The sequence below is a fragment of the Ammospiza caudacuta genome, chromosome 5, assembly GCF_027887145.1.
Source record: "Ammospiza caudacuta isolate bAmmCau1 chromosome 5, bAmmCau1.pri, whole genome shotgun sequence".
NCBI classification, from domain to species: Eukaryota; Metazoa; Chordata; class Aves; order Passeriformes; family Passerellidae; genus Ammospiza; species Ammospiza caudacuta.
Window position 1 is genome coordinate 74646655 of NC_080597.1, and position 26417 is coordinate 74673071.

At 50.3% G+C, this 26417-nt stretch overlaps 2 protein-coding genes across 2 annotated transcripts; both read right to left on the minus strand.

Annotated features, from left to right (window-relative positions):
• Positions 1-2481: 2481 nt before the first annotated feature.
• LOC131557526 (endonuclease domain-containing 1 protein-like) lies at positions 2482-9769 on the minus strand. Its single transcript, XM_058804829.1, has 3 exons — positions 9654-9769; positions 7290-7608; positions 2482-4313 (listed from the first exon to the last, which is right to left on the minus strand). Exons 2-3 carry the CDS (start codon positions 7572-7574, stop codon positions 3771-3773), a joined length of 828 nt encoding a protein of 275 aa, XP_058660812.1. The 5' UTR covers positions 7575-7608; positions 9654-9769; the 3' UTR covers positions 2482-3770.
• Positions 9770-16667: 6898 nt separating this feature from the next.
• Positions 16668-22503, minus strand: LOC131557923 (endonuclease domain-containing 1 protein-like). Its single transcript, XM_058805423.1, has 3 exons — positions 22401-22503; positions 20031-20349; positions 16668-18482 (listed from the first exon to the last, which is right to left on the minus strand). Exons 2-3 carry the CDS (start codon positions 20313-20315, stop codon positions 17940-17942), a joined length of 828 nt encoding a protein of 275 aa, XP_058661406.1. The 5' UTR covers positions 20316-20349; positions 22401-22503; the 3' UTR covers positions 16668-17939.
• Between the last annotated feature and the right edge of the window lie 3914 nt (positions 22504-26417).

A 26417-nucleotide genomic window follows, 5' to 3' on the forward strand; every position in this document is an offset into this window, starting at 1 on the left:
CCTGCCTTTCCTAAAGCCCTGCTGGCTGGAACTGATGCCTTGTTTCTCCTGGATGTGCCCTGTCAACACTCAGGACAATCTGCTCCAAAACTCTTCTGGGATGCAAGGTCAGGTGGACACACCTCTAGTTCCCCAGATTCTCCTTCCAGCCCTTCTTGTGGATGGGTGTCACAATGGCCAAACTCCAGGCATCTGGCACCTCCCCAGTGACCCAGCACTGATTAGAACTGATGGGGTTGGTGTGTTGGTTTTGCACAGACTGGATTTTTGTAGCAGAAGTGCCACCAAGGTGGCTTCTGTGAGAAGCTGCAGGAAGCTTCCACCTTGTCTGGCAGATTCAGTCCCTGGTGGCTCTGAAGATGGAGATGCTGGTGACCACAGCTGGGCCAGTTAGAGATGTTTGTAAAACCTCTGCAATAATATATTTATGTGGAAAATCAAAGCAAAGTGGCGTGTGCAGTTTGAATTGCAGCCTTAGATTAGGAGGAGTTGAGAACATGTGAGGGAAACAACATGGAGACAACAAGGTCAGTGGAGAGGGGAAGGGATGAGGTGCTCAAGGCACCAGAGCAGAGATTCCTCTGTAGGCCATGGTGTGATTGTGGTGAAGCAGCAGTTCCTCTGCATGCCCTGGAGATCAATGGGGAATGCAGAGATTCACCCACAGCCCATGGGGATCCATGGGGAATACAGAGATCCACCCAGAGCCCGAGGGGATCCATGGGGAATGCAGAGATGCACCCACAGCCCATTTCAGAGCTGCCCACGCTGGAGTATGTGGTTGCTGGGATCCACTGGGAGACCTGGTGAAGAGAGCGGTCCCCTGCTCCCCTGCTGCAGCAGCCTGTCCTGGGAGGACTTCACCCAATGGAAGGATGACCCACTCCAGGGCAGTTTGGGGAGGACTGTGTGCCTGTGGGAGGCACTCCTGTTGCAGCAGTTTTGGTTGGACTGCTGCTAGTGAGAGTGGAGCCACAGTGCAGAAGTTCAAGGAGAACTGTCTCCCATGGGAGGGACCCCACAGTGCAGAAGGGGAGGGACTCCTCTCCCTGAGCATTGGAAGAGAACCTTGGGTGATGAACTGACCAAGCCCCCCTCTCTCTGTCTGCCTGTGCTGTTGGTGGGAAGGAGGGAAGGGCTGAGGAAAGAAGAGGTGTTTTTAAAGGGCTATTTTACTTCTCATTATTGTCCTCTGATTGTGTCTGTAATAAACTCACTTTCTATCTCTGAGCTGAACAAGTTCTGCTCTTGGGAATGTTTAGACTGAGTTTTTAACTCATGATTTTTTTATTCTCTCCTCTTTTCAGCTGTTGCAGGGGAGGCTGGGTGAGCAGCTTTTGTGGGTGCCTGGTGTTTGGCCAGTGTCAAACCACGACAGTTGTTCAAGCAGCCAATGGCTCAAGAGCCTGGAAGGGGGGCGCAGTGAGACATGGCATGAGGAATGGTGAGGATGAGTGTGGTCCCAATCCCCAGCCAGTGTGCAGAGGTGTGTGAGCAAGTCAGAGGCAGCCTCAGCCTGAGCTACAGCAGAGGTGTCTGCAGAGGGGCCTCAGCCTGAAATCACTCTGATGCTTTCATCCCAGCAGGGGCTGTGTCAGCATTTGATCCCAGCAGAAAAAATCCATCCAGGCAGAGGAGCTGGCATGGCAGGAGCTGTCCAGCAAAGGCAGTGAGTGATGTGCTCACTTTGCTCTCCTAAAAGCAACATCTTCTCCCAGGGGTGTGTGCAGCCCCACTGACACAAGGCAGGGCTCTGCCTGCTGTGGCCATGGCAGCTGGAGGCACGAGGAGCAGAGCTCCATGGTGCTGCCAGGCCATGCCCCATGTCTGCCCTGGCACCTGGTGCCTGTGCTCAGGTGTGCAGAGCCCCCAGAGCTGCCCCTGTGGAACGGGCCTGGCCTCTGGCTGCTGGCCCAGCTGGGGGTGCCTGTTGCCCAGGATGCTGCAGCACATCAGCCAGCCCAGTGGGGCTCTCCAAAGCTCAGGGCAGCTGCAGGGGCCCAGGGTGCAGCTCTGTATGCAGCTGAGGCAGGCCTGGAGCTCTGCTGGCTGCGGTCACAGCTGGGACACCAGCACACCTGGAGACACCTGCATGGGGCTGCCTCACTCTGCACCTCCACCAGAACCTGTGTTTTAGAGCAGCCCCAAACAGGTTGGTTCTGCCTGAGCAGTGAGACCCAGCAGGACAATGAAGAACAACAGCTCCTGGGCTGAGATATCCAATGCCAAGCTGGCAGCTCTGAAAGTGACACAGCTTGCATGAGCTGTTGGCACCCTGGCACACTTGGTTCATGTCATTCACAGGAGAATAACTGGTGTCTGATGCTGACACTTGTGTAGGTGTTGTGGCATCCTCTGATTGCATTTCACAGCCAATGTCCTGCAAGGATGCTCTGGGCACTGTGACTTTACTGGTGGAAGTAGAAATTTCACTGAGAAGTAACTTGAGGTTTATAGAAACATGACCCTGCAATCCAGCACTGCAGCAAATCCCTTTTATTGTAAGCTCTTGCAAACTCCATGATGGGGCACACATTGATCTTTGACAAGCATTGAATACATTTCGCCAAATCAGTTTCCCATCAATCTGCAGAAAAGCTTCAGAAGCAGAGCAGAGCATGAAGGTGTCCAAGGAGTGCAGCACAGGAATTCAGCTTTGGCTGCTCCAAGCTCTCTATGGATGTGACGCCAAAGCCTGCCTGTCTGGTACAACAGCTGCTGCTCTCAAGGTGCAGTTTCAAAGCAAGCAAACAAAAGCATGTGCCAGGATCACAGAATCACTGAATTGTTGTGTTTTGGAGGGACTTCTCAGGATCTTCTAGTCCACACTCCAGGCTGCAGCAGGATCAGCTAGAGCAAGTTGTCCACAATCATGTATTGTTGGGCTTTGGGGATCTCCAGACATGGAGATCTCCAGACAGGATCTCTGGGCACCCTGAGGCGCCCTGGTGCCTCAGCCTGGCCAAGGAGGTGAGGGACAAGTCAGCTGCACACTCTTGGGGACAGCTGACGAGGAGAGGACTCGTTCCTCAGAGCTCTCTCCTGCCATGGGCAGCAAAGCAAAGCAGCTGGAGGCTCTGCCCACATCTTTGTGCCTTTGAGCAGAGCAGGAGGTGCCCTGAGGGACAGAGCTGGAAACACACCAGAGAAGGAAGCAGCACAGACTCTGACCAGGACATTTGTCCCCCTCTCCTCTGCTCTGCTCAGACCCCACCTGCAGTGCTGCCTCCAGCTCTGGGCCCACAGCACAAGAAGGATCCAAAGCTGTTGGAGTGGAGTCCAGTGGAGGCCATGAAGGTGCTCCAAGGGCTGGGGTGTGTCTGCTCTGGAGTGAGAGAGAGAGAGCTGGGGATGTTCAGCCTGGATAGACTGCTGAGAGTGCAGTACCTCAAGGGTCTCCAAGAGGGCTGGAGAGGGTATTTGGACAAGGGTATGGAGTGAGAGGACAGGAGGGAATGGTTTCACACTGATGGAGGGCAGGGTTAGATGGGATATTATATAGAAGTGAATTACAGTGAGCAGGCTGTGGTATGAGTAAAAGTTACCCAGAGCTGTTTGACTGCCCCATCCCTGGAAGGGCTCAAGGCCAGGCTGGGGAGGGCTTGGAACAAGCTGGTGTAGTGGAAGGTGTCCCTGCCCATGGCAGGCAGCTGAGAGTGAGATGATCTTTAAGGCTTTCAGGTCCCATCCAAACCAATCCATTCTGTGATTCTGTGATTCTGTGACATGTGGGAAAAGCCACCGAGCCTTTTCCATTGAGGAAGTGAAGCCTATTTCTGGGAACAGGCATTGTTGAACAGAGTAACCTTTCCACCGTAGAGATTGCTCAACCTCTTCTCCAGATCCTCCAGGCTGAGCTGCTCTACTTTATTCTTGCTGTTCTCAGCGATGGCCCCCCAAGCTTTTAGGGGCTTTTTGTTCTCCAGGCAGCAGGCAGCTGACCAGATGTGGCTGGGTCTGTTCACCCTGTTATTGGATACGTAGGTGTTCCCAGGCACAGCACCCGTAATCACGTAGGTGGTTGTACAGCCCTGGGTCTTTTGGGGCATTGTTTTACACTCGTAGGCCATCCACTTACCCGTGTTGAGAGTGCTGTCCTGGGGCACTATGTTGGTGAGGGTGAAGGTAGCAATCTTGGTCTCTTTACCGCACTGATGGCCACTGGGGCTCAAATGGCCACGGTCCAAACCCTTCAGTCCTTTGTAGTCATCAAGAACAGCCTGGCTCTCTTTGATTTGGTCTAAGGTGAACTTGTGATTATTTATGAGGGTCATCTCGCTTGTCATCTCTTTAAGATTATTTTTACCTATAAGCTGCACAGGGAAAGAAATGTGGTGTTAGAATAGGGAATGGGAATAATGGAGAAGATTTCCCTGGAGCAGAAGTCTCTGATGGTCAAGATGCCATTTTTTGTCATCTCAGTGTTGAAAAATGTATGAATCTGAGACAAATCATACACATGCCCCTCCTGCATGAATACAAGAGCTTTAAAGAGCAAGCAGCTCAGAATTTGACTGCTCTCAGTTTGACTTGTGACCTTTGTGATCCTGCCTGCAGCCTGTGCTGGGAGCATGGATGGATGCATGAGACAAGGAGCATTTCCCACTCCTAGGATTGAAAGGTGACTTTGGTGGGACTTCATCTCCCCTGCCAAATCTGCTTCCCTTTCCTCCTGTCTCCACAGCCCAAATCTGCCCAGGGCTCTCCCTGGATCCCCTCACACCACACTGTCATTCTGTGATTCTGTGATTCTGTGATTTTATGTGGAGTTGCTACAAGTGTACCCCAGTCCTGGAACACCAGAGGTTGCCTCCTGTAACCCCATACACAGGGAGATGTGTCAGGAAATCAGTCCTGGAGCTGAGCTATCCATGGGAGGGCTGCAGTTCATTGAAGGATGAACAGTTTTGCTCAGTAAGCAAAAAGATCTCAATTTGAATGGAATCTGTTACAGCAGTGCTGGGAATGTGTCCCATAGCTGATCTGGGACAGGGAGCATTTTCTGCAGCATTGCTGAAAATAGGTTACTAATGATCAGCCTTTGAGAGGCGCCTTTAATCTCAAAAGAATCCTTGGGAAACGAAATACTCCAAAAATGCCTCTGGAGAAAGTTAAAATCATATCAAAGATTTTTTGGGTGTCCAGGGTCGAAGGTCCAGGAGGAAAATGCCAGGTTGGAAAGGGCTTGGAGCACGCTGTTCTGTCCTAGGTTGACTATATGATGCTTTTATCCCCAATCATCTTGTTCTGTTTATGCTGAATAAGAAGTTTTGCACCTTTAAGCCTTGTTCCAGAGAGTGAAGGGGGGAGAGAAGAAGCAGCAGTTTGTTTTCAGACACTGCACTCACTTCTCCCTATTCCTGCTCCTGGCCTGTGCTCTCTGCGGACAGACAGACAGCAGGACAGAGCTCTCCTTTGCTTTTAGTTAGTTTAGCTAGCTGAGGCAAAGAAGTTCCCTGGACTGTGGATTTTTTTGCTTTTTCTTTGGACCTTTACAAACCTGCTCTGGACTGAACACCAGAGGAACACCAGCAGCTCCCACCGGGCCGGGCCTTCCCAGCACAGGAGGGACTGCTAAGAGCCTGAGTGAGCTGAACTGCAACACGGGGAGGGACTTTTCTGAGTTTGTCACCTTTTTTGGGGCAGCAAGCCATTTCATTGTTTAATATCGTTTAAGTTTTATTGTTTAATAAACAGGTTTTTTTCCACTTTTCTCCAAGGAGCTATTTTCTCCCGGACAGGTTGTGGGAGGGGCCAATTGAATCGGCTTTCCCAGAGGAGCCCCTTTGGGGGTTCTCTCCAAAATATGCCCTGAACCAGGACATGGTCTAACAGCAAGTGGCCTGGCCCATGCAGGGGAGTTGGACTGAGATGGTCTTTAAGGTTCCTTCCAACACCAACCATTCTATGATCCCTCAAAAAGAGAGAACGTGGAGGCTGCAGTAGTGCAAGACCAGATTAGGTGCTTGAGTTCCTATGCAACAAATGAAATTATTATTTTTTTCATAACTTCAACATCTTTTGGTTCATCTTTAGGCAAACATATTTAGCCTTCCTTTGGAGTAGGGCATGTGGTTTCCCCCTCTGGCTCACCTTCCCCCGTAGCTGTCCTGCTACTCTGTCCTTACCAATGACAGGAATTGCTTCTTTTTCTCTTCTGCAATGGCCTGGCCTGTTCTCCTGAGGTTTGTCTGAAGGACATTTGGGAAGGCTCTAGAGCTTGTGGAGTTCTATCTGTCTGCTGGATCCTTCTGGACCAAGCCTGAGCCAAAGGTGCTCAGGGGTCACTGCCCATAGGTGGAGATCCCACCCTTGTGACTGGACCAACACTGATGCTCCTCTGTGAAGACCCTGAGGGGCCATTCCCTGGTTTAGAGAGACACAAGAAACTTTCCCCAAAAAGCTGTTAGACCCTGTGGGCTCCTTCCCCTGTTCCTATGTTGCTTCCTATGCCCCTCAGCCACATCTCCCTATTCCCTAATTGACCTCATCTTTCCACTGCCCTGAGGCCAAGCTGACCCCCAGGCCCCTTGGCAGACCAAAATTTTCACACTATATGTGTGGGACCTGAACATCAGCCCACTTGGCTGAATAAAACATCTGTGCATTTTATGCAAAGGCCTCTTAGGCTTCCTTACCCTAGACTATGTTAGCAGCAATTCAGCTTGCTACACTCCTCACATCTCACTGCTAGAAATGTCCCTCCAAAAATTCCTCCCCAGTTAACATGATCCTCTCATCTCCAGTGCCTTTTCCCTGAGGCTTTGTCCCTGGGCCATCTCACCCCTTCTGAGTTTCTCCTCACTTCTCTCACACCAGTCACAAAGCCTGTTTGACTCTTCACGGGGAGCAGAGAAGCTCTGCTAGGGATGCAGAACAGCTCAGGGCAAAGTGGGGATCAGATCCCAGCAGGACTGTTGGTCCCTCACGTTTTGCCTCTCCTGGATGCCTTTTCCCCATCACTTGGTGAGCCAGCAGAGCAGGGCACAGGGAGGGGAAGCATTTGACTTTGTCATGTCATGCCAAGTAATGTGATTTGCTGTTCCTGTCAGGTGAAGCCAGAGAGCTGGGCACCTTTGGGATGTGATTCATCTCATGCTCCTGCTCATGTCTGAGATGCACCAGAGGAATCATGTGGTGCGGGTGTTTGAAGTTCAATGAAGAAATTCCCATCCAGTGTGTCCATTTGCATGTGTTTAGAGGGGTGGTACGAAATAGAAGTGGTAATTTAAATGCTGCAGCTCATCTCTGAGTGGCTGGAGGGTGAAGTGTATAAGAGGGACACTCACCTGAGGCTCAACAAGCCAGTACCCTGGAGGTCTCTTGTCAGATCCAGGTTCATATTTGTAAGCAGAGTACACTGGAATTCTCCTGTCTCTGTCGTACAGGGTGGCATAGTGATACGAGTTGTTGAAGCGCTGACAGATCCGGGCTGGGTTCTTTGGATTCAGGGCATCATTTGGGGGAATCCTCGCATAGAAGAACCCAGCACAATCATCAAAGGAATTCACCACCTCGCTGTGTCCCAGCCAGAGGCAGCTGGCCAACACCTGCAGCAGCAGCAGCCCCAGCATGGTGGCAGGATTTCAGTGAAGGGCTCTTGCTCCCCTGGAAGGCAAATGCAGAGGGACACTCAGCTTGGAGAGAGCAGGTCATGGCCTGGAGCCATTTGGTGCAGGGGGACAGAGATGGCAGAGCAGGGGATTGTGAGAGACCAGGAAAGGAGTGATTTCTGTCCTCCTGCATATGGAAAAATCACAAGGATGACAAGGCTGAAACCAAAAACAGGGTTTAGGTGCCCAGCAGAGTCAGCAGTGGGAGCACTCAGCCTGTAGGAGGAAGGAGCCAAACCCACCAGGACTGCAATCAGCTCTCACAGCAAAGGGATCTTGCAACTGAGGCACAGCCCTGGGACAAGGTCACCTTTGCCCACCTCCCTCCTGCTCTCAGCACCTTCCCACAGCACACACCTGCAGCTGGGCACGGACTCTGCTCAGCCTCCTGCCATGCTCAGCTGGGCTTTAATCTCATGGGCCATTGGGCAGGCAAAGAACAGCAATGCTGCACTGCCTACAGCTCTCTGGCCCCATCCAGGTTCACACAGACACTCAGCTCTTCCAGTCAGACCCAATACTGAACCCCAAATCATCCACCTGGGCTCCTGCCTCTCAGCTGACATGGGGCCATGCGTGTCCTGCTGCTCACCTTGCATTTCCATGTTATCCAACCCCAGACTCTGAACTTGCAGGCACATGGAGGGTGCAAATGAAGGGGCCAAGCAGATGGCAGCAGCAAGCATGAGGGATAACATCTCTATCTTATCAGCACAGTGGGTGCTGTAATGCAAGCCCTGAGGGGCAGCTCTTGCCCGGGTTGATTGGGATTCCTGCTGATGCCCATCTTCAGCTTTGCTGATTATTTCCCTGGACAGTCAAAGGCAGCATTGCAGGAATTTCTTGGACAGCCACCTGTCCTGTTTTGTCTTTCTCAGTGCTGACATGATTTTCAGCAGTCAGTAAGTTCATTCCTGTATGAGAAACCTGCTGAAAGTACCTTGGCATGCTGGCAAGCAAGCAAGTGGCTTTGTCTCCCTTCAGAGGCAGCATAGGTTTGGGAGAGCAGGGATGCTTCCATTTGCATTGGCAGACACTCATTGGACAGATTTAATATCATCAGCATTTGGGATAAGGCAGCTGGGACAGGCAGCTCAAAGGGTTCCTGGCACACAAAACTGCCACAGCCTCTCAAGCACAAACCCACCTTGGGCTGGCCAGGGGCTGAGCTCAGCACTGCTGAAGGCTTGACAAGTCACCTTGCACATTTGCCCTTGTCTTCTTCTTTTCCCTGCCATCATCTCTCCCTTTCCACTGGATTCAGGATGCTGAGCTGCACATAGCCCTGCTCTGACCCAGGATATCTGGTCCTTTTTCTCTTTTCCAGCCCTGGATCGGGAATGTGGTGACCAAAGAGCTGCAAACTGAGAACTGCAACTACAAGTTGGGAAGTTTTACAGTACTCTGCAGAGCATGCCCAAAGCTGCCCCAAATCAAGCAGAGAAGGGTCTGAAAAGTCCTTCTGCATGACCCACCCCATGAGACTGAAAGAGATCTAAATAAGGTAATATGTAATATAACAGATTCATAGAAAAGAACCTACCGTGAGAAGGAGCAGCACAGGATTCTGCTCGCAGCCCAAAAGTGCAGAGGAGTCTCAAATGCCTCTGCTGCAGTCTCACACTCTCTGGGTTTATATGCTCTCCAGGAAGTGACAGGTGTTGGATTTCGCAAGAAGGTTTTTGAGTAAATTTTCCTGGGAATTTAGACCACACCTGTGTTTGTCCCGAGGTTTTTTACAAGGTCATGGGTGGAGTTTTAATACTCAATAATCTCCCCCTTCCTTCTTATTCTGCAGTTTGATATTAATTTTTAGGCAAGCCTGCTTGAATTTTTTCCCAAATCATTCCTTCTGTCTGTACCCTCCTGACTGACAGAAAACAACAAAGTCCTGCAAAATTCAGTGCATGCATAAGCTCTGATTCCTCCTTGGAGCTCAGCAGCTCCAGCCTAGCCTTTGTCCATGTAGATATTTTTTTCAGAAAGTCAGGAGAGATTTTTAATATTGGAATCAATGGTGAGGAGGGAGAAAGAGCTTACCTCGGTGCAGAGTCTCAGAACAGGCAGCTGAACTGTTCCTTCTGTCTTCTCCCAGGAGAAAGGAGTGTTTGAATCCTCAGCAGTGCACCTGCAATATATACCCTTTCAAAAATTTGCCCCATTGTTATAAACAAGGAATTCTACAGAATAGAGAATTTTTCTATTTTTATTCAGAGGATATTTTCACATACACCCTGAAATGTGCTGACTGTTGTTTGTTATAGTTTCCCCAGAATTTCACCCGAAATTGCTACCTTGCAGCATGGTATGTCAGGATCAGTTAACTGTACACCCAGTCATAAAGTTGCCCTTTTTTGTAAACAGTTAATTCCACAGAAAAGACAAATTTTCTATTTTTATTAAGGGAGTTTGTTCACACCCACTCTGAAAGGTGTTGACATTGTTTTAGTTTCCTCAGAATTTCTCCCAAATTTACTGCCTTGCAGCATGGTATGTCAGGATCAGCTAACAGGGTCTGGTGGGTTCCTTGATCCTTTCATCAATCCCACCAGCTGCAGCTGCTGCTGCTCCAGCACCTACACGTGTTTCTGCTCCCAACAGAACAGCTCTGCTGACACTGGATGGACTGGCCTGACTCTGATACACTCAGATATTCACAGTCTGTCCTTCTGCCGCCCCCTTGAACATTATTGCCATGGCCAGGCTATAAATATTCTCTTGCCTCATTGCCATGGCTGTGTGACAGCTCCATCCCAGCAGCCTGGGAAGGAGAAGGCTCTGGGGATACCTCAGAGCACCTGCCAGTACTTGAGGAGTCTACAGGAGAGCTGGAGACAGACTTTGCACAAGGGCTTGGAGCTGACAGGTGTGCTGGGTTCAGAGTTAATTTTCTTGACAGTGGCGGGTGTGGGGCTGTGTTTTGGAGTTCTGCTGAGCACAGAGTTGATAACGCAGAGATGTTTCTGTTATTGCTGGGCAGAATTTTCACAGAGGCAAGGCATTTTGTGCTTTTTGTACTGCCAGACTGGCGAGGAGGCTGAGGGTACCTGGGAGTTTGGGAGGAGACACAGCCAGGACAGGTGAGCCCAACTGACCAGGGGGATATTCCAGACCATGACACATCATGCTGAGGATATAACATCAGGAGAAGGAGGAGGAAGGAGGGGGCACTTGAAATGATGGGTTTTGTCTTCCCTTGTAGCTGTTAGGTGGGATGGGGCCCTGCTCTCCTGGAGGTGGCTGAACACCTTTCTATCCATGGGAAATGGTGAAGGAATTCCTTGATGTTCCTTGCTTGTGTGCACAGCCTTTGCTTTCCCTGTTAAACTGTCTCTATCTCCACCCAGGAGTTTTCCAGCTTTTCCCCTTCCAGTTCTCTCCCTGATCCTGGTGGTCAGGGAGGGAGGGAGCGGCTGCGTGGGACGTGGCTGCTGGCTGGGGTTAAACCACAGCATTGGGACAAGAAGAAAGGGCTTGAAATGGAAGGAGTGTGGGTTTAGAAAGGATATTAAGAAGATATTTGTTACTGTGGGGTGGTGAAGCCCCAGCACAGGTTGCCCACAGAAGCTGAGACTGCCCCATGACTGCAAGTGTCCATGGCCAGGCTGGCTGTGGCTTGGAGGAACCTGAGATACTGGAAGGTGTCCCTGCCTATGGGAGAGCACGGATGTAGGCTGGTCATTAAGGTCCTTTCCAAGCCAAAATATTCTGTCATTCAATGACCATTCATTCACTCAAACTAAAATGGACAAATTGTCTTCTGTTTCCAAAAGTCCAGGAATAACAGAATGACGAGTTCTTTGTTACAACCACAAATATCCCGAAGTGTGTTAGACCAAAGTTTATTTAAACATGCTGGTTGTGTCCTGTGGTTTCTTTTGTCTCTGTTAACCTGGGACTGATATCTTAAACAAAGTGGGGTTTAGCCAGAATGAGGGAGAAGGCCATGAAAAGGCAGATCAAGTGGAGGTGGGGCAAATTCCTCCTTTCTGATGAGGCCCAACTGACAGAACAAAGCAGGGCCCAACAGCGGTCACATCATTAGATGGGGACATAAACCATCAAGGCGTCCCCCATAAACCCCAAAGTGTCCCCCAGCTCCACACTGATGCCTGACCAAGTGTAAAACCACTCCCAGGGGAAAAGTGGGACATTGCTGAAAACTGGGACAGTCCTGAAATCAAAGAACCCATTGAACTCTTTCATGCAGAGCCCCCACCTCCAAAGGATCATCAAAGTTTGGGATATGAAAGTTGGGAGTCTTGTTCCTGGATCAATGGAGGTATCTTGTAAGAGCTGTTGGCACCCTGGCACACTTGGTTCATGCCATTCACAGGAGAATAACTGCTGCCTGATGCTGACACTTGTGTGGGTATTATGGCATCCTCTGATTGCCTTTGCACACCCAATGTCCTGCACAAGGATGCTCTGGGCACTGTGACTTTACTGGTGGGTGTAGAAATTTCAGTGGGGAAGCAGGTCGTGGTTTATAGAAGAAGTGGCATTGCAATCCAGCACTGCAGCAAATCCCTTTTATTGTAAGCTCTTGCAAACTCCATGATGGGGCACACATTCATCTGTGACAACCATTGAATACATTTCCCCAAATCAGTTTGCCATCAATCTGCAGAAAAGCTTCAGAAGCAGAGCAGAGCATGAAGGTGTCCAAGGAGTGCAGCACAGGAATTCAGCTTTGGCTGCTCCAGGCTCTCTATGGATCTGATGCCAAAGCCTGCCTGTCTGATACAACAGCTGCTGCTCTCAAGGTGCAGTTTCAAAAGCAAGCAAACAAAAGCATGTGCCAGGATCACAGAATCACTGAATTGTTGTGTTTTGGAGGGAATTCTAAAGATCTTCTAGGCCAGCCTCCAGGCTGCAGCAGGATCAGCTAGAGCAGATTGTCCACAATGTTCTCTGCAGCATCTTCAGGTGTGGGGCACAGCACTTGGGCAGCAGCATTCCAGAACACCTCCTGACCTGACCCCCAGGGGTTCTTGGCTGATATTCCTGTGCCAAAGTGCTGCTGCCCATCAGAAACGAACATTTTGCCCGGGTACAGGAAGCGAGGACCTCATTGCAGGGAGTGTAAACAGAAAGCCACCCGGATATACAGCACATAAGCTGTTCCTCAGAAATCAGAGCTGTAGTTTTACAATATAACCTCATAAAAGTTGCCAAACAGGGAAGTTTGTTTCTTGGATGGACTAAAGGATCTTTGCTTAACTGCTCTCTCAAGCAAAGTTTAGAATATATCACTGTCTTGATTCTCCTCTTTCCTTCTCTTTTGGCACAGCACATGACAACATGTACTGTCCACAGAATGTGAACCATTGGTGTTACTGGAAATGGACTTAGCCAGCTGACTGAACCAACCCTGAGCAGAGAAGTGGCCTGAGGTCATGATGTCTCCTCACAATTCCCAGCAAAAATCGTTTTTCCAAAGTGACAAAAATCCCTGTGCCACACTGGAGCCCAGAGCTCTCCCCAAAGATGGACAGACACAGAGCAAACTGCAAAATTACCCTGCCATGGCAGTGCAGCTGCACCTTCCCAGGGAACTCAGGTCCTTCCCACCCCACCGTGGGCATGGAGCAGCTCTGGGCTCAGCAAAGGGCTCCATCCCTATTGCCCATTCACAGCAGGCTCAGCAGAAAGCAGAGGCAATGCCAGCTGAAAGGTGCCTGGCAGCATGCTTGTGGAGCTGGGACAGCCCTGCTCTCAGCTCCAAGCTGGCTCCCTGGCAGAAGCACAGAATTATTTCTGTTGGAAAAGGCCTCTGGCGTCGTGGAGTCCAACTTTGGAACAATCACATCCTGGTCAAGTGGACCATGGCACTGAGTGCCACATCCAGGCTCCAGGAACTGGGATTCCACCACATCTTCAGGCAGTCCATTCCAATGTTGAATCACCCTTTATGTGAAGAAATTCCTCCTGATGCACCACAAGAATCTCCGCTGGTGCAGGTCGAGGCCTTGCCCTCTCACTGTCTCGCTGGTTGTCCAGCAGAAAATGCAGATCCTCAGCTGGCTACAGCCCCTTTTCAGGGAGCTGGGGAGAGAAATGATCTCTCAGAGCCCCCATGTCTGGGCTAAAGAACCCCAGCTGCCTCAGCTGCTCCTCACAGGCCTTTCCCTGCAGGGCCTTCAGCAGCTCCATGGCCTTGCTCTGCACGGCCTGCAGAGGTGGCCTCGGCCCGTGGATCCAGCCTGTGCAGATCCCTCTGCAGAGCCTTCCTGCCCTCCAGCAGCTGAGTCTCCCTCCAAACTTGGCACCATCTGTGATCTTGCTGAGAGTTCCCTGCATCCCCTCATCCAGATCATCAGGAAAGATCTTCAACAGGACCAGGCCCCACACTGGTCCCTGGGGACAGCGCTTGTGGCCGGACACCAGCTGGATGTGGCACTGTCACCAAGGCTCTCTGGGCCTGGACATGCAGGCAGCTCCTGAGGCAGCCAGGAGAGCACCTCTCCAAGGCCTGGGCTGACATCTTTTCCAGGTGAATGCTGTGGGAGACTGTGCCAGAGGCTTTGGTGAAGTCCAGGTGGACACTTCCACAGCCACCCCCCTCATCCGCTGGGCCAGTCATCTGGTCATCCAAGGAGATCCGGTTCCCTAGGCAGGACCTGCCTTTCCTAAAGCCCTGCTGGCTGGAACTGATGCCTTGTTTCTCCTGGATGTGCCCTGTCAACACTCAGGACAATCTGCTCCAAAACCCTTCTGGGATGCAAGGTCAGGTGGACACACCTCTAGTTCCCCAGATTCTCCTTCCAGCCCTTCTTGTGGATGGGTGTCACAATGGCCAAACTCCAGGCATCTGGCACCTCCCCAGTGACCCAGCACTGATTAGAACTGATGGGGTTGTTGTGTTGGTTTTGCACAGACTGGATTTTTGTAGCAGAAGGGCCACCAAGGTGGCTTCTGTGAGAAGCTGCAGGAAGCTTCCACCATGTCTGGCAGATTCAGTCCCTGATGGCTCTGAAGATGGACATGCTGGTGGCCACAGCTGGGCCAGTTAGAGATGTTGGTAAAATATCTGCAATAACATATTTAAGTGGAAAATCAAAGCAAAGTGGCGTGTGCAGTTTGAATTGCAGCCTTAGGTTAGATAAGTTGAGAACATGTGAGGGAAACAACATGGAGACACCAAGGTCAGTGGAGTAGGAGGGGAAGGTGAAGCTCCGGGCACCAGAGCAGAGATTCCTCTGTAGGCCATGGTGTGATTTTGGTGAAGAAGCATTTACCCTGCATCCCCTGGGGATTAATGGGGAATGCAGAGATCCACCCACAGCCCATGGGGATCCATAGGGGAATCCCGAGATCCACCCACATTTCAGCCCATTTCAGAGCTGCCTACACTGGAGTATGTGGTTGCTGGGATCCACTGGGAGACCTGGTGAAGAGAGCGGCCATGCTCCCCTGCTGCAGCAGCCTGTCCTGGGAGGACTTCACCCAATGGAAGGATGACCCAGGCCAGGGCAGTTTGGGGAGGTCTGTGTGCCTGTGGGAGGGACTCCTGTTGCAGCAGTTTTGGTTGGACTGCTGCTAGTGAGAGTGGAGCCACAGTGCAGAAGTTCAAGGAGAACTGTCTCCCATGGGAGGGACCCCACGGTGCAGAAGGGGAGGGACTCCTCTCCCTGAGCATTGGAAGAGAACCTTGGGTGATGAACTGACCAAGCCCCCCTCTCTCTGTCTGCCTGTGGTGTTGGTGGGAAGGAGGGAAAGGCTGAGGAAAGAAGAGGTGTTTTTAAAGGGCTATTTTACTTCTCATTATTGTCCTCTGATTGTGTCTGTAATAAACTCACTTTCTATCTCTGAGCTGAACAAGTTCTGCTCTTGGGAATGTTTAGACTGAGTTTTTAACTCATGATTTTTTTATTCTCTCCTCTTTTCAGCTGTTGCAGGGGAGGCTGGGTGAGCAGCTTTTGTGGGTGCCTGGTGTTTGGCCAGTGTCAAACCACGACAGTTGTTCAAGCAGCCAATGGCTCAAGAGCCTGGAAGGGGGGCGCAGTGAGACATGGCATGAGGAATGGTGAGGATGAGTGTGGTCCCAATCCCCAGCCAGTGTGCAGAGGTGTGTGAGCAAGTCAGAGGCAGCCTCAGCCTGAGCTACAGCAGAGATGTCTGCAGAGGGGCCTCAGCCTGAAATCACTCTGATGCTTTCATCCCAGCAGGGGCTGTGTCAGCATTTGATCCCAGCAGAAAAAATCCATCCAGGCAGAGGAGCTGGCATGGCAGGAGCTGTCCAGCAAAGGCAGTGAGTGATGTGCTCACTTTGCTCTCCTAAAAGCAACATCTTCTCCCAGGGGTGTGTGCAGCCCCACTGACACAAGGCAGGGCTCTGCCTGCTGTGGCCATGGCAGCTGGAGGCACGAGGAGCAGAGCTCCATGGTGCTGCCAGGCCATGCCCCATGTCTGCCCTGGCACCTGGTGCCTGTGCTCAGGTGTGCAGAGCCCCCAGAGCTGCCCCTGTGGAACGGGCCTGGCCTCTGGCTGCTGGCCCAGCTGGGGGTGCCTGTTGCCCAGGATGCTGCAGCACATCAGCCAGCCCAGTGGGGCTCTCCAAAGCTCAGGGCAGCTGCAGGGGCCCAGGGTGCAGCTCTGTATGCAGCTGAGGCAGGCCTGGAGCTCTGCTGGCTGCGGTCACAGCTGGGACACCAGCACACCTGGAGACACCTGCATGGGGCTGCCTCACTCTGCACCTCCACCAGAACCTGTGTTTTAGAGCAGCCCCAAACAGGTTGGTTCTGCCTGAGCAGTGAGACCCAGCAGGACAATGAACAACAGCTCCTGAGCTGGGATGTCCAGCCCCAAGCTGGCAGCTCTGAAAGTGACACAGCTTGCATGAGCTGTTGGCACCCTGGCACACTTGGTTCATGCCATTCACAGGAGAATAACTGCTGCCTGATGCTGACACTTGTGTGGGTGCTCTGATTGCATTTGCACAACCAATGTCCTGCAAGGATGCTCTGGGAACTGTGACTTTACTGGTGGGTGTAGAAATTTCAGTGAGAAGCAACTTGAGGTTTATAGAAACACGACCCTGCAATCCAGCACTGCAGCAAATCCCTTTTATTGTAAGCTCTTGCAAACTCCATGATGGGGCACACATTGAACTTTGACAAGCATTGAATACATTTCCCCAAATCAGTTTGCCATCAATCTGCAGAAAAGCTTCAGAAGCAGAGCAGAGCATGAAGGTGTCCAAGGAGTGCAGCACGGGAATTCAGCTTTGGCTGCTCCAAGCTCTCTATGGATGTGACGCCAAAGCCTGCCTGTCTGGTACAACAGCTGCTGCTCTCAAGGTGCATTTTCAAAGCAAGCAAACAAAAGCATGTGCCAGGATCACAGAATCACTGAATTGTTGTGTTTTGGAGGGACTTCTCAGGACCTTCTAGTCCACACTCCAGGCTGCAGCAGGATCAGCGAGAGCAGGTTGTCCACAATCATGTATTGTTGGGCTTTGGGGATCTCCAGACATGGAGATCTCCAGACAGGATCTCTGGGCACCCTGAGGCGCCCTGGTGCCACAGCCTGTCTAAGGAGGTGAGGGACAAGTCAGCTGCACACTCTTGGGGACAGCTGAGGAGGAGAGGACTCGTTCCTCAGGGCTCTCTCCTGCCACGGGCAGCAAAGCAACTGGAGGCTCTGCCCACATCTTTGTGCCTTTGAGCAGAGCAGGAGGTGCCCTGAGGGACAGAGCTGGAAACACAGCAGAGAATGAAGCAGCACAGACTCTGACCAGGACATTTGTCCCCCTCTCCTCTGCTCAGACCCCACCTGCAGTGCTGCCTCCAGCTCTGGGCCCACAGCACAAGAAGGATCCAAAGCTGTTGGAGTGGAGTCCAATGGAGTCCATGAAGGTGCTCCAAGGCCTGGGGTGTGTCTGCTCTGGAGTGAGGGAGAGAGAGCTGGGGATGTTCAGCCTGGATAGACTGCTGAGAGTGCAGTACCTCAAGGGTCTCCAAGAGGGCTGGAGAGGGTCTTTGGACAAGGGTATGGAGTGAGAGGACAAGAGGGACTGGTTTCACACCGATGGAGGGCAGGGTTAGATGGGATATTATATAGCAGTAAATTACAGTGAGCAGGCTGTGGTACGAGTAAAAGTTACCCAGAGCTGTTTTGACTGCCCTATCCCTGGAAGTGCTCAAGGCCAGGCTGGGGAGGGCTTGGAACAAGCTGGTGTAGTGGAAGGTGTCCCTGCCCATGGCAGGCAGTTGTGAATGAGATGATCTTTAAGGCTTTAAGGTCCCATCCAAACCAACCCATTCTGTGATTCTGTGACATGTGGGAAAAGCTACCTAACCTTTTCCATTGAGGAAGTGAGGCCTATTTCTGGGAACAGGCGTTTTTGAACAGGGTAACCTTTCCCTTGTAGTGATCGGTCAACCTCTTCTCCAGCTCCTCCAGGCTGAGGACCTCCACCTGGTTCTTGTCGTTCTCAGCTATGGCCCCCCAAGCCTTTGGGGGCTCTTCATCCGCCAGGCAGCAGGCAGCTGACCAGATGTGGCTGGGTCTGTTCACCCTGTTATCAGATATGTAGGTGTTCCCATGCACAGCACCCGTGATCACGTAGGTGGTTTTACATCCCTTGGTCATACTGCGCATTGTTCTATACTCGTAGATGTTCCACTGGCCTATGTTGAGATTCTTGTCCTGAGGCACTGCATTGGTGAGAGTGAAGGTAGCCATCATGCTCTCTTTACTGAACTGATGGCCACTGGGGCACAAATGGCCACGGTCCAAATCCTTCAGTTCTTTGTAGTCGTCAGGAATAGCTTGGCTCTCTTTGATTTGGTCTAAGGTGAATATGTGTTCCTCTATGAGGACCCAATCGTATTTCATGTCTGGAAGACTATTTCTATCTATGAGCTGGACAGGGAAAGAGAAAGAGGTGTTAGCATAGGGAATGGGAGTAATGGAGAAGATTACCATGGAGCAGAAGTCTCTGATGGTCAAGATGCCATTTTTTGTCATCAAAGTGTTGAAAAACATATGAATCTGAGACAAATCATACACATGCCCCTCCTGCATGAATGCAAGAGCTTTTAAGAGAAAGCAGCTCAGAATCTGACTGCTCTCAGTTTGACTTGTGACCTTTGTGATCCAGCCTGCTGCCTCTGCTGGGAGCATGGATGGATGCATGAGACAAGGAGCATTTCCCACTCCCAGGATTGAAAGCTGACTTTGGTGAGACACCTTCCCTGCCAAATCTGTTTCCATTTCCTCCTGCCTCCACAGCCCAAATCTGCCCTGGGCTCTCCCTGGATCCCCTCACACCACACTGTGATTATGTGATTTTTTGTGTGGTTGCTACAGGTGTACTCCAGTCCTGGAACACCAGGACTATAACCCCATACACAGGGAGATGTGTCAGGAAATCAGTCCTGGAGCTGAGGTTTCCCTGGGACTGCTGCACTTGATTCCAGCATGAACAGTTTTGCTCAGTAAGCAAAAAGATCTCAAAGTGAATGGAATCTGTTACAGCAGTGTTGAGAATATGTCTCAGAGCTGATCTGGGCCAGGGAGAATTTTCTGCAGCATTACTGAAAAGTAGTTAGAAATTATCAGTCTCTGAGAGGAGCCTGTAACTCCAAAAGAGTCCTGGGGAAATGAAATACTCCAAAAATGCCTCTGTAGAAAGTTAAAAAAATATCAAAGGGTTTTTGGGTGTCCAGGGTCCAAGGTCCAGGAGGAAAAGGTTCACCTTGGCCCCAGGGGGTGTAAAAGAAATGGAGGGGGACAGAGGTCCCAATGGAGGGACTGTGCCTTTTTTGGAGTGGGACAATGCATCCTTAAAAAGACAACCCTCGAAGCCGCTCTTGGTCCGTGTTTCAGTGGTGGGAGCATTGAACATGAAAAGGAAGAGGTCACCATGGCCACCAGAAGGTGCCTTTTCCCGGGGCCATCTCACCCCTTCTGAGTTTCTCCTCACTTCTCTCACACCAATCACAAAGCCTGTTTGACTCTTCACGGGGAGCAGAGAAGCTCTGCCAGGGATGCAGAACAGCTCAGGGCAAAGTGGGGATCAGATCCCAGCAGGACTGTTGGTCCCTCAAGTTTTGCCTCTCCTGGATGCCTTTTCCCCATCACTTGGTCAGCCAGCAGAGCAGGGTACAAGGATGGGAAGCATTTGACTTTGTCATGTCATGCCAAGTAATGTGATTTGCTGTTCCTGTCAGGTGAAGGCACAGAGCTGGGCACCTTTGGGATGTGATTCATCTCATGCTCCTGCTCATGTCTCAGGTGCATCAGAGGAACCATGTGGTGAAGGAGTTTGAAGTTCAATGAGGAAATTGCCATCCAGTGCATCCACATGCATGTGTGAACTGGAGTGTTAGGAAATAGAAGTGGTAATTTAAATGCTGCAGCTCATCTCTGAATGGTTGGAGGGTGATTTGCTGTAAGAGAGACACTCACCTGAGGCTCAACCATCCACCTCTTTGGAGGTTTCTTGTCATCTCCAGGCTCATACTTGTAAGCAGAGTACACTGGAATTCTCCTGACTCTGTCGTAGAGGGTGGCATAGTGATACGAGTTGTTGAAGCGCTGACAGATCCGGGCTGGGTTATTTGGGTTCAGGGCACCATCTGGGGGAATCCCATCATAGAAGAACTGAGGACAGCTATCAAAGGAGTTCACCACCGTGCTGTGTCCCAGCCAGAGGCAGCTGGCCAACACCTGCAGCAGCAGCAGCCCCAGCATGGTGGCAGGATTTCAGTGAAGGGCTCTTGCTCCCCTGGAAGGCAAATGCAGAGGGACACTCAGCTTGGAGAGAGCAGGTCATGGCCTGGAGCCATTGGGTGCAGGGGGACAGAGCTGGCAGAGGAGGGCACCATGAGAGACCAGGAAAGGAGTGATTTCTGTCCTCCTGAATATGGAAAAAATCATGAGGGCAATAAGGCTTAAACCTAAAACAGAGTTTAGGTGCCCAGCAGAGTCAGCAGTGGGAGCACTCAGCCTGTAGGAGGAAGGAGCCAAACCCAGCAGGACTGCAATCAGCTCTCACAGCAAAGGGATCTTGCAACTGAGGCACAGCCCTGGGACAAGGTCACCTTTGCCCACCTCCCTCCTGCTCTCAGCACCTTCCCACAGCACACACCTGCAGCTGGGCACGGACTCTGCTCAGCCCCCTGCCATGCTCAGCTGGGCTTTAATCTCATGGGCCATTGGGCAGGCAAAGAACAGCAATGCTGCACTGCCTACAGCTCTGTGGCCCCATCCAGGCTCACACAGACACTCAGCTCTTCCAGTCAGACCCAACACTGAACCCCAAATCATCCACCTGGGCTCCTGCCTCTCAGCTGACATGGGGCCATGCGTGTCCTGCTGCTCACCTTGCATTTCCATGTTATCCAGCCCCAGACTCTGAACTTGCAGGCACATGGAGGGTGCAAATGAAGGGGCCAAGCAGATGGCAGCAGCAAGCATGAGGGATAACACCACTATCTTATCAGCACAGTGGCTGCTGCAATGCAAGCCCTGAGGGGCAGCTCTTGCCCTGGTTGCTTGGGATTCCTGCTGATGCCCATCTTCAGCTTTGCTGATTGATTTCCCGGGACAGGCAAAGGCACCATTGCAGGGATTTCTTGGACAGCAACCTGTCCTGTTTTGTCTTTCTCAGTGCTGATGGGATTTTCAGCAGTCAGTAAGGTCATTCCTTTTTGATAAAACTGCTGAAAAGCTCCCTGGGATGGTGACAACCACACGAGGGGATTTTTCTCCCTTCAGAGGCAGCACAGGTTTGGGAGAGCAGGGATGCTTCCATCTGCATTGCCAGACACTCATTGGACAGATTTAATATCATCAGCATTTGGGATAAGGCAGCTGGGACAGGCAGCTCAAAGTGTTCCTGGCACACAAAGCTGCCACAGCCTCTCAAGCACAAACCCACCTTGGGCTGGCCAGGGGCTGAGCTCAGCACAGCTGAAGGCTTGACATGTCACCTTGCACATTTGCCCTTGTCTACTTCTTTTCCCTGCCCACCATCTCTCCCTTTCCACTGGATTCAGGATGCTGAGCTGCACACAGCCCTGCTCTGACCCAAGGTATCTGGTCCTTTTTCTCTTTTCCAGCCCTGGATCCGGAATGTGGTGACCAATGAGCTGGAAACTGAGAACTGCAACTACCAGTCGGGACTTTTTACAGTGCTCTGCAGAGCACGGCTGTATCTGCCCCAAATCAAGCAGAGAAGGGTCTGAAAAGTCCTTCTGCATGACCCACCCCATGTGAGTGAAAGAGATCTAAATAAGGTAATATCTGATATAACAGATTCATAGAAAACAGCCTATTGTGAGAAGGAGTGGTACAGGATTTTGCTTGCAGCCCCAAAGTGGCAAAGGAGTCTCAAATGCCTCTGCTGCAGTCTCACACTCTCTGGGTTTATATGCTCTCCAGGAAGTGACAGGTGTTGGATTTTCCAAGAAGATTTTTGTGTAAATTTCCCTGGGAATTTAGACCACACCTGTGTTTGTCCCAAGGTTTTTCACAAGGTCATGGGTGGAGTTTTAATACTCAATATACTCCCCCTTCCTTCTTATTCTGCAGTTTGATATTAATTTTTAGGTGAGCTGGCTTGAGTTTCTTTCCCAAATCATTCCTTCTGTCTGTACCCTCCTGACTGACGGAAAACAACAAAGTCCTGCAAAATTCAGTGCATGCATAAGCTCTGATTCCTCCTTGGAGCTCAGCAGCTCCAGCCTAGCCTTTGTCCATGTAGATATTTTTTTCAGAAAGTCAGGAGAGATTTTTAATATTGGAATCAATGATGAGGAGGGAGGAAGAGCTTACCTTGGTGCAGAGTCTCAGAACAGGCAGCTGAACTGTTCCTTCTGTCTTCTCCCAGGAGAAAGGAGTGTTTGAAACCTCAGGAGTGCACCTGCAATATATACCCTTTCAAAAATTTGCCCCATTGTTATAAACAAGGAATTCTACAGAATAGAGAAGTTTTCTATTTTTATTCAGGGGTATGTTCACACCCACCCTGAAATGTGCTGACTGTTGTTTGTTATAGTTTCCCCAGAATTTCTCTCAAATTTGCTTACTTGTAGCATGGTATGTCAGGATCAGTCAACTATACACCCAGTCATAAAGTTGCCCTTTTTGGTAAACTGTGAATTCCACAGAAAAGCGAAGTTTTCTATTTTTATTTCGGGAATTTGTTCACACCCACTCTGAAAGGTGTTGACATTGTTTTAGTTTCCTCAGGATTTCTCCCCAATTTACTGACTTGCAGCATGGCATGTCAGGATCAGCTAACAGGGTCTGGTGGGTTCCTTGATCCTTTCATCAATCCCACCAGCTGCAGCTGCTGCTGCTCCAGCACCTACACGTGTTTCTGCTCCCAACAGAACAGCTCTGCTGACACTGGATGGACTGGCCTGACTCTGATACACTCAGATATTCACAGTCTGTCCTTCTGCAGCCTCCCTGAACACCATTGCCATGACCAGGCTATAAATATTCTCTTGCCTCATTGCCAGGGCTGTGTGACAGCTCCATCCCAGCAGCCTGGGAAGGAGAAGGCTCTGGGGATACCTCAGAGCACCTGCCAGTACTTGAGGAGTCTACAGGAGAGCTGGAGACAGACTTTGCACAAGGGCTTGGAGCTGACAGGTGTGCTGGGTTCAGAGTTAATTTTCTTGACAGTGGCAGGTGTGGGGCTGTGTTTTGGAGTTGTGCTGAACACAGAGTTGATAACGCAGAGAAGTTTCTGTTATTGCTGGGCAGAGCTTTCACAGGCCAAGGCCTTTTGTGCTTTTTGTATTGCCAGGCTGGCAAGGAGGCTGGGGGTACCTGGGAGGCTGGGAGGAGACACAGCCAGGACAGGTGAGCCCAACTGACCAGAGGATATTCCAGAGCATGTGACATCATGCTGAGGATATAAAGTAAGGGGAAGGAGGAGGAAAGAGGGGGAGATTGGAGTGGTGGGTTTTGTTTTCTGAGGTAGCCATAAGGTGGAACAGTACCCAGCCCTCCTGGAGGTGGCTGAACACCTTTCTATCCATGGGAAATGGTGAAGGAATTCCTTGATGTGCCTGGCTTGTTTGCACAGCTTTTGCTTTCCCTGTTAAACTGTCTCTATCTTCATCCATGAGTTTTCCAGCTTTTCCCCTTCCAGTTCTCTCCCTGATCCTGGTGGTCAGGGAGGGAGGGAGCGGCTGCGTGGGACGTGGCTGCTGGCTGGGGCTAAACCACAGCATTGGGACAGAATTCACAGAATTCACAGAATGACTTCGTTGGGAGAGACCCTCAAGATGATCAAGTCCAACCCATGCCCCAACATCTAAACTAAACCATGTCACTGAGTGCCATATCTTGTCTTTTTTTAATCACTTCCAGGGATGGTGACTCCACCCCCACCCTGGGCAGATTATTCCAGAACTTCTTCACTCTTTCAGTGAAAAACTTTTTCCTGGTATCCACTCTGTATTTCCCTTGACACAGCTCGAGACAAGGTGAAACAACTTGAAATGGAAGGAGTGTAGGTTTAGAGTGGATATTAGGAAGGTATTTGTGACTGTGTGGTGGTGATGCCCTAGTGCAGGTATCTCACAGAAGCTGAGACTGCCCCATCCCTGCAAATGTCCATGGCCAGGCTGGCTGTGGCTTGGAGGAACCTGGGATAGTGGAAGGTGTCCCTGCCTATGGGCGGGCATGGAAGTAGGCTGGTCATTAAGTTCCATTCCAACCCAAAGTATTCTGTCATTCAATGACCATTCATTCACTCAAATCTAAAATAGACAAATTGTCTTCTGTTTCCAAAAGTCCAGGAATAATAGAACGATGAGTTGGTTGCTAGTGTCCAGAAGAAGTGTGTTAGACCCCACGTTGGTTTAAGCATGCTGGTTGAGTCCTGTGGTTTCTTTTGTCTCTGTCAACATGGGACTGATGTCTTAAACAAAGTGGGGTTTAGCCAGAATGAGGGAGAAGGCCAAAAAGAAGCAGATCTGGTGGAGGTGGGGCAAATTCCTCCTTTCTGATGAGGCCCAACTGACAGAACAAAGCAGGGCCCAACAGTGGTCACATCATTAGAAGGGGCCATAAACCATCAAAGATGTCCACCAAAATGTCCCCCAACTCCACAGTGCTGCATGACCCAGTGTACAACCACTCCCAGGGGAAACGTGGGGCAATCCCTTATAATCCTGAATTCACAGAACCCATTGGACTCTTTGTTGCACAGGACCCTACCCCCAAAGGATCAAGAGTAAGGACATCAAAGCTGCTGTCTCATTGCAGGAGCCATGGAGGTATCTTGTACGACCTGTTGGCACCTCGACCCACATTTTCATCCTCACTTCTTAGAGAAGTATGTGGAGTGTGATGCTGACACTTGGGCGAGTGTTATGGCATCCTCTGTTCATGTTTGGACACTGAACCTCCTGCAAGGAGGGACATTGTTACTTTACTGCTGGTGGAAATTTCAGTGGGAAGCAACTTGTGGTTTATCGATGAGGTGAACCTGCAAACCAGCACTGCAGCAAGTAAACTTCATTGTGAATGCCTGTGTTGGGATTTAGCTAGGTGAAGGTCACAGCCCTTACACTGCTGTGCTGGTAGCTGCACAGGCGTTGATAAGAGACCAGTTTTTTGGCTACTGCAAAGCAGCACTGTCCCTCTGACATTCCTTCCCCCATCAAAGGGGATGGGAGTGGGCAAGTTCCTGGGCGGGGACACAACTAGGCCAGCTGACCTAAATTAGCCAAAGAGATATTTCATAGCATTTGACTTCAGCTCAGATATATAAGCTAAGGGAGAGAGAATGAAGGAGGGGTGTGTGTGAGTTTTCAGTGCTGGCCTTCTAGAGGAATTGTGCCCTGCTTCCCAGAAGTGTCTGAACATCATTGTTGATATGAAGTAGTGACTGGATTTTGCTCTCTTTAGCTCTTGCACACCAGGCACACACCTTCTTGGAGAGTGGGTGTGGGTGTGGGTGTGTGTGGAGATTCCTTCTTGGAGTGGAGATGCCTCTCAAGGTCACTTCTCAAGGCTGAGCCAATGAGATTTGATCATGGTCATTAGTATGGGTGATCTCTATTTAATTGTTTTTGCTGGTTTTAATATAACTGCTTTAATGTACTTGCTTCAATACTGCTTCATAGAGCACAATATTATACTAGTAGTTATAGTTTCCATACTGTGAACTAAATAATTCTGTTTAACATGTTTCTGCCTTATCATTATAATCCTACATCATCTATAATTACAAAAATATGCACGGTTTGCAATCCTAAAACCTTTGGGACAAGTTGTATAAAGTTTCAATTATGTCTATATAATCCTTTAGATGGAAACGATTGACAAAATCTGGAGCTCAGATTGGATCCAGCTGAACCCAGACAGCTCCCTGAGAAGGAGTTTACCAAGCCAGGGAGTCCTTTCTGCAGCTCATGACTCAACAGTAAAGTTTTTCCATTAACCTTTGCCTGAAGCTCCCATTCTGCCCACAAAACCATTTTCAAAAAAAGGGACTCCCCACAAGATCCCTAACTGTTCATGGTCAAAAGGAACAACAAAAATCAGAAGACATGTAAAATTCCACAAGGTTTTATTAGTAAATTACACACTTGGCATGGAAATTGTTATGTTAGTCCCTAAACTACTCTATAAGCAAGTTGGCAGTGGGTATCATTTTATATAAATTTTCCTGACCAGAAAACAGGTTTCTCACTTCTTAATGGAAGATAGATATCATGTGACGTCTGCTCTCTCAGACTATCCTGGAAATGAATCAGATGTCTTTGGGAGCCTTGGGTGGTCTTGTTTCCTTCTACAGTCCATTTGTCCCCCTGTATTCTGTTCTGG

Excerpts from the sequence above, each read along its gene's own strand:
- LOC131557526 (XM_058804829.1), bottom strand. The coding sequence starts at position 7,574 with ATGCTGGGGCTGCTGCTGCTGCAGGTGTTGGCCAGCTGCCTCTGGCTG. Across the intron at positions 4,314-7,289 it reads ACTGGCTTGTTGAGCCTCAG|CTTATAGGTAAAAATAATCT; the intron begins GTGAGTGTCCCT and ends TTCCCTGTGCAG.
- LOC131557923 (XM_058805423.1), bottom strand. The coding sequence starts at position 20,315 with ATGCTGGGGCTGCTGCTGCTGCAGGTGTTGGCCAGCTGCCTCTGGCTG. Across the intron at positions 18,483-20,030 it reads GGTGGATGGTTGAGCCTCAG|CTCATAGATAGAAATAGTCT; the intron begins GTGAGTGTCTCT and ends TTCCCTGTCCAG.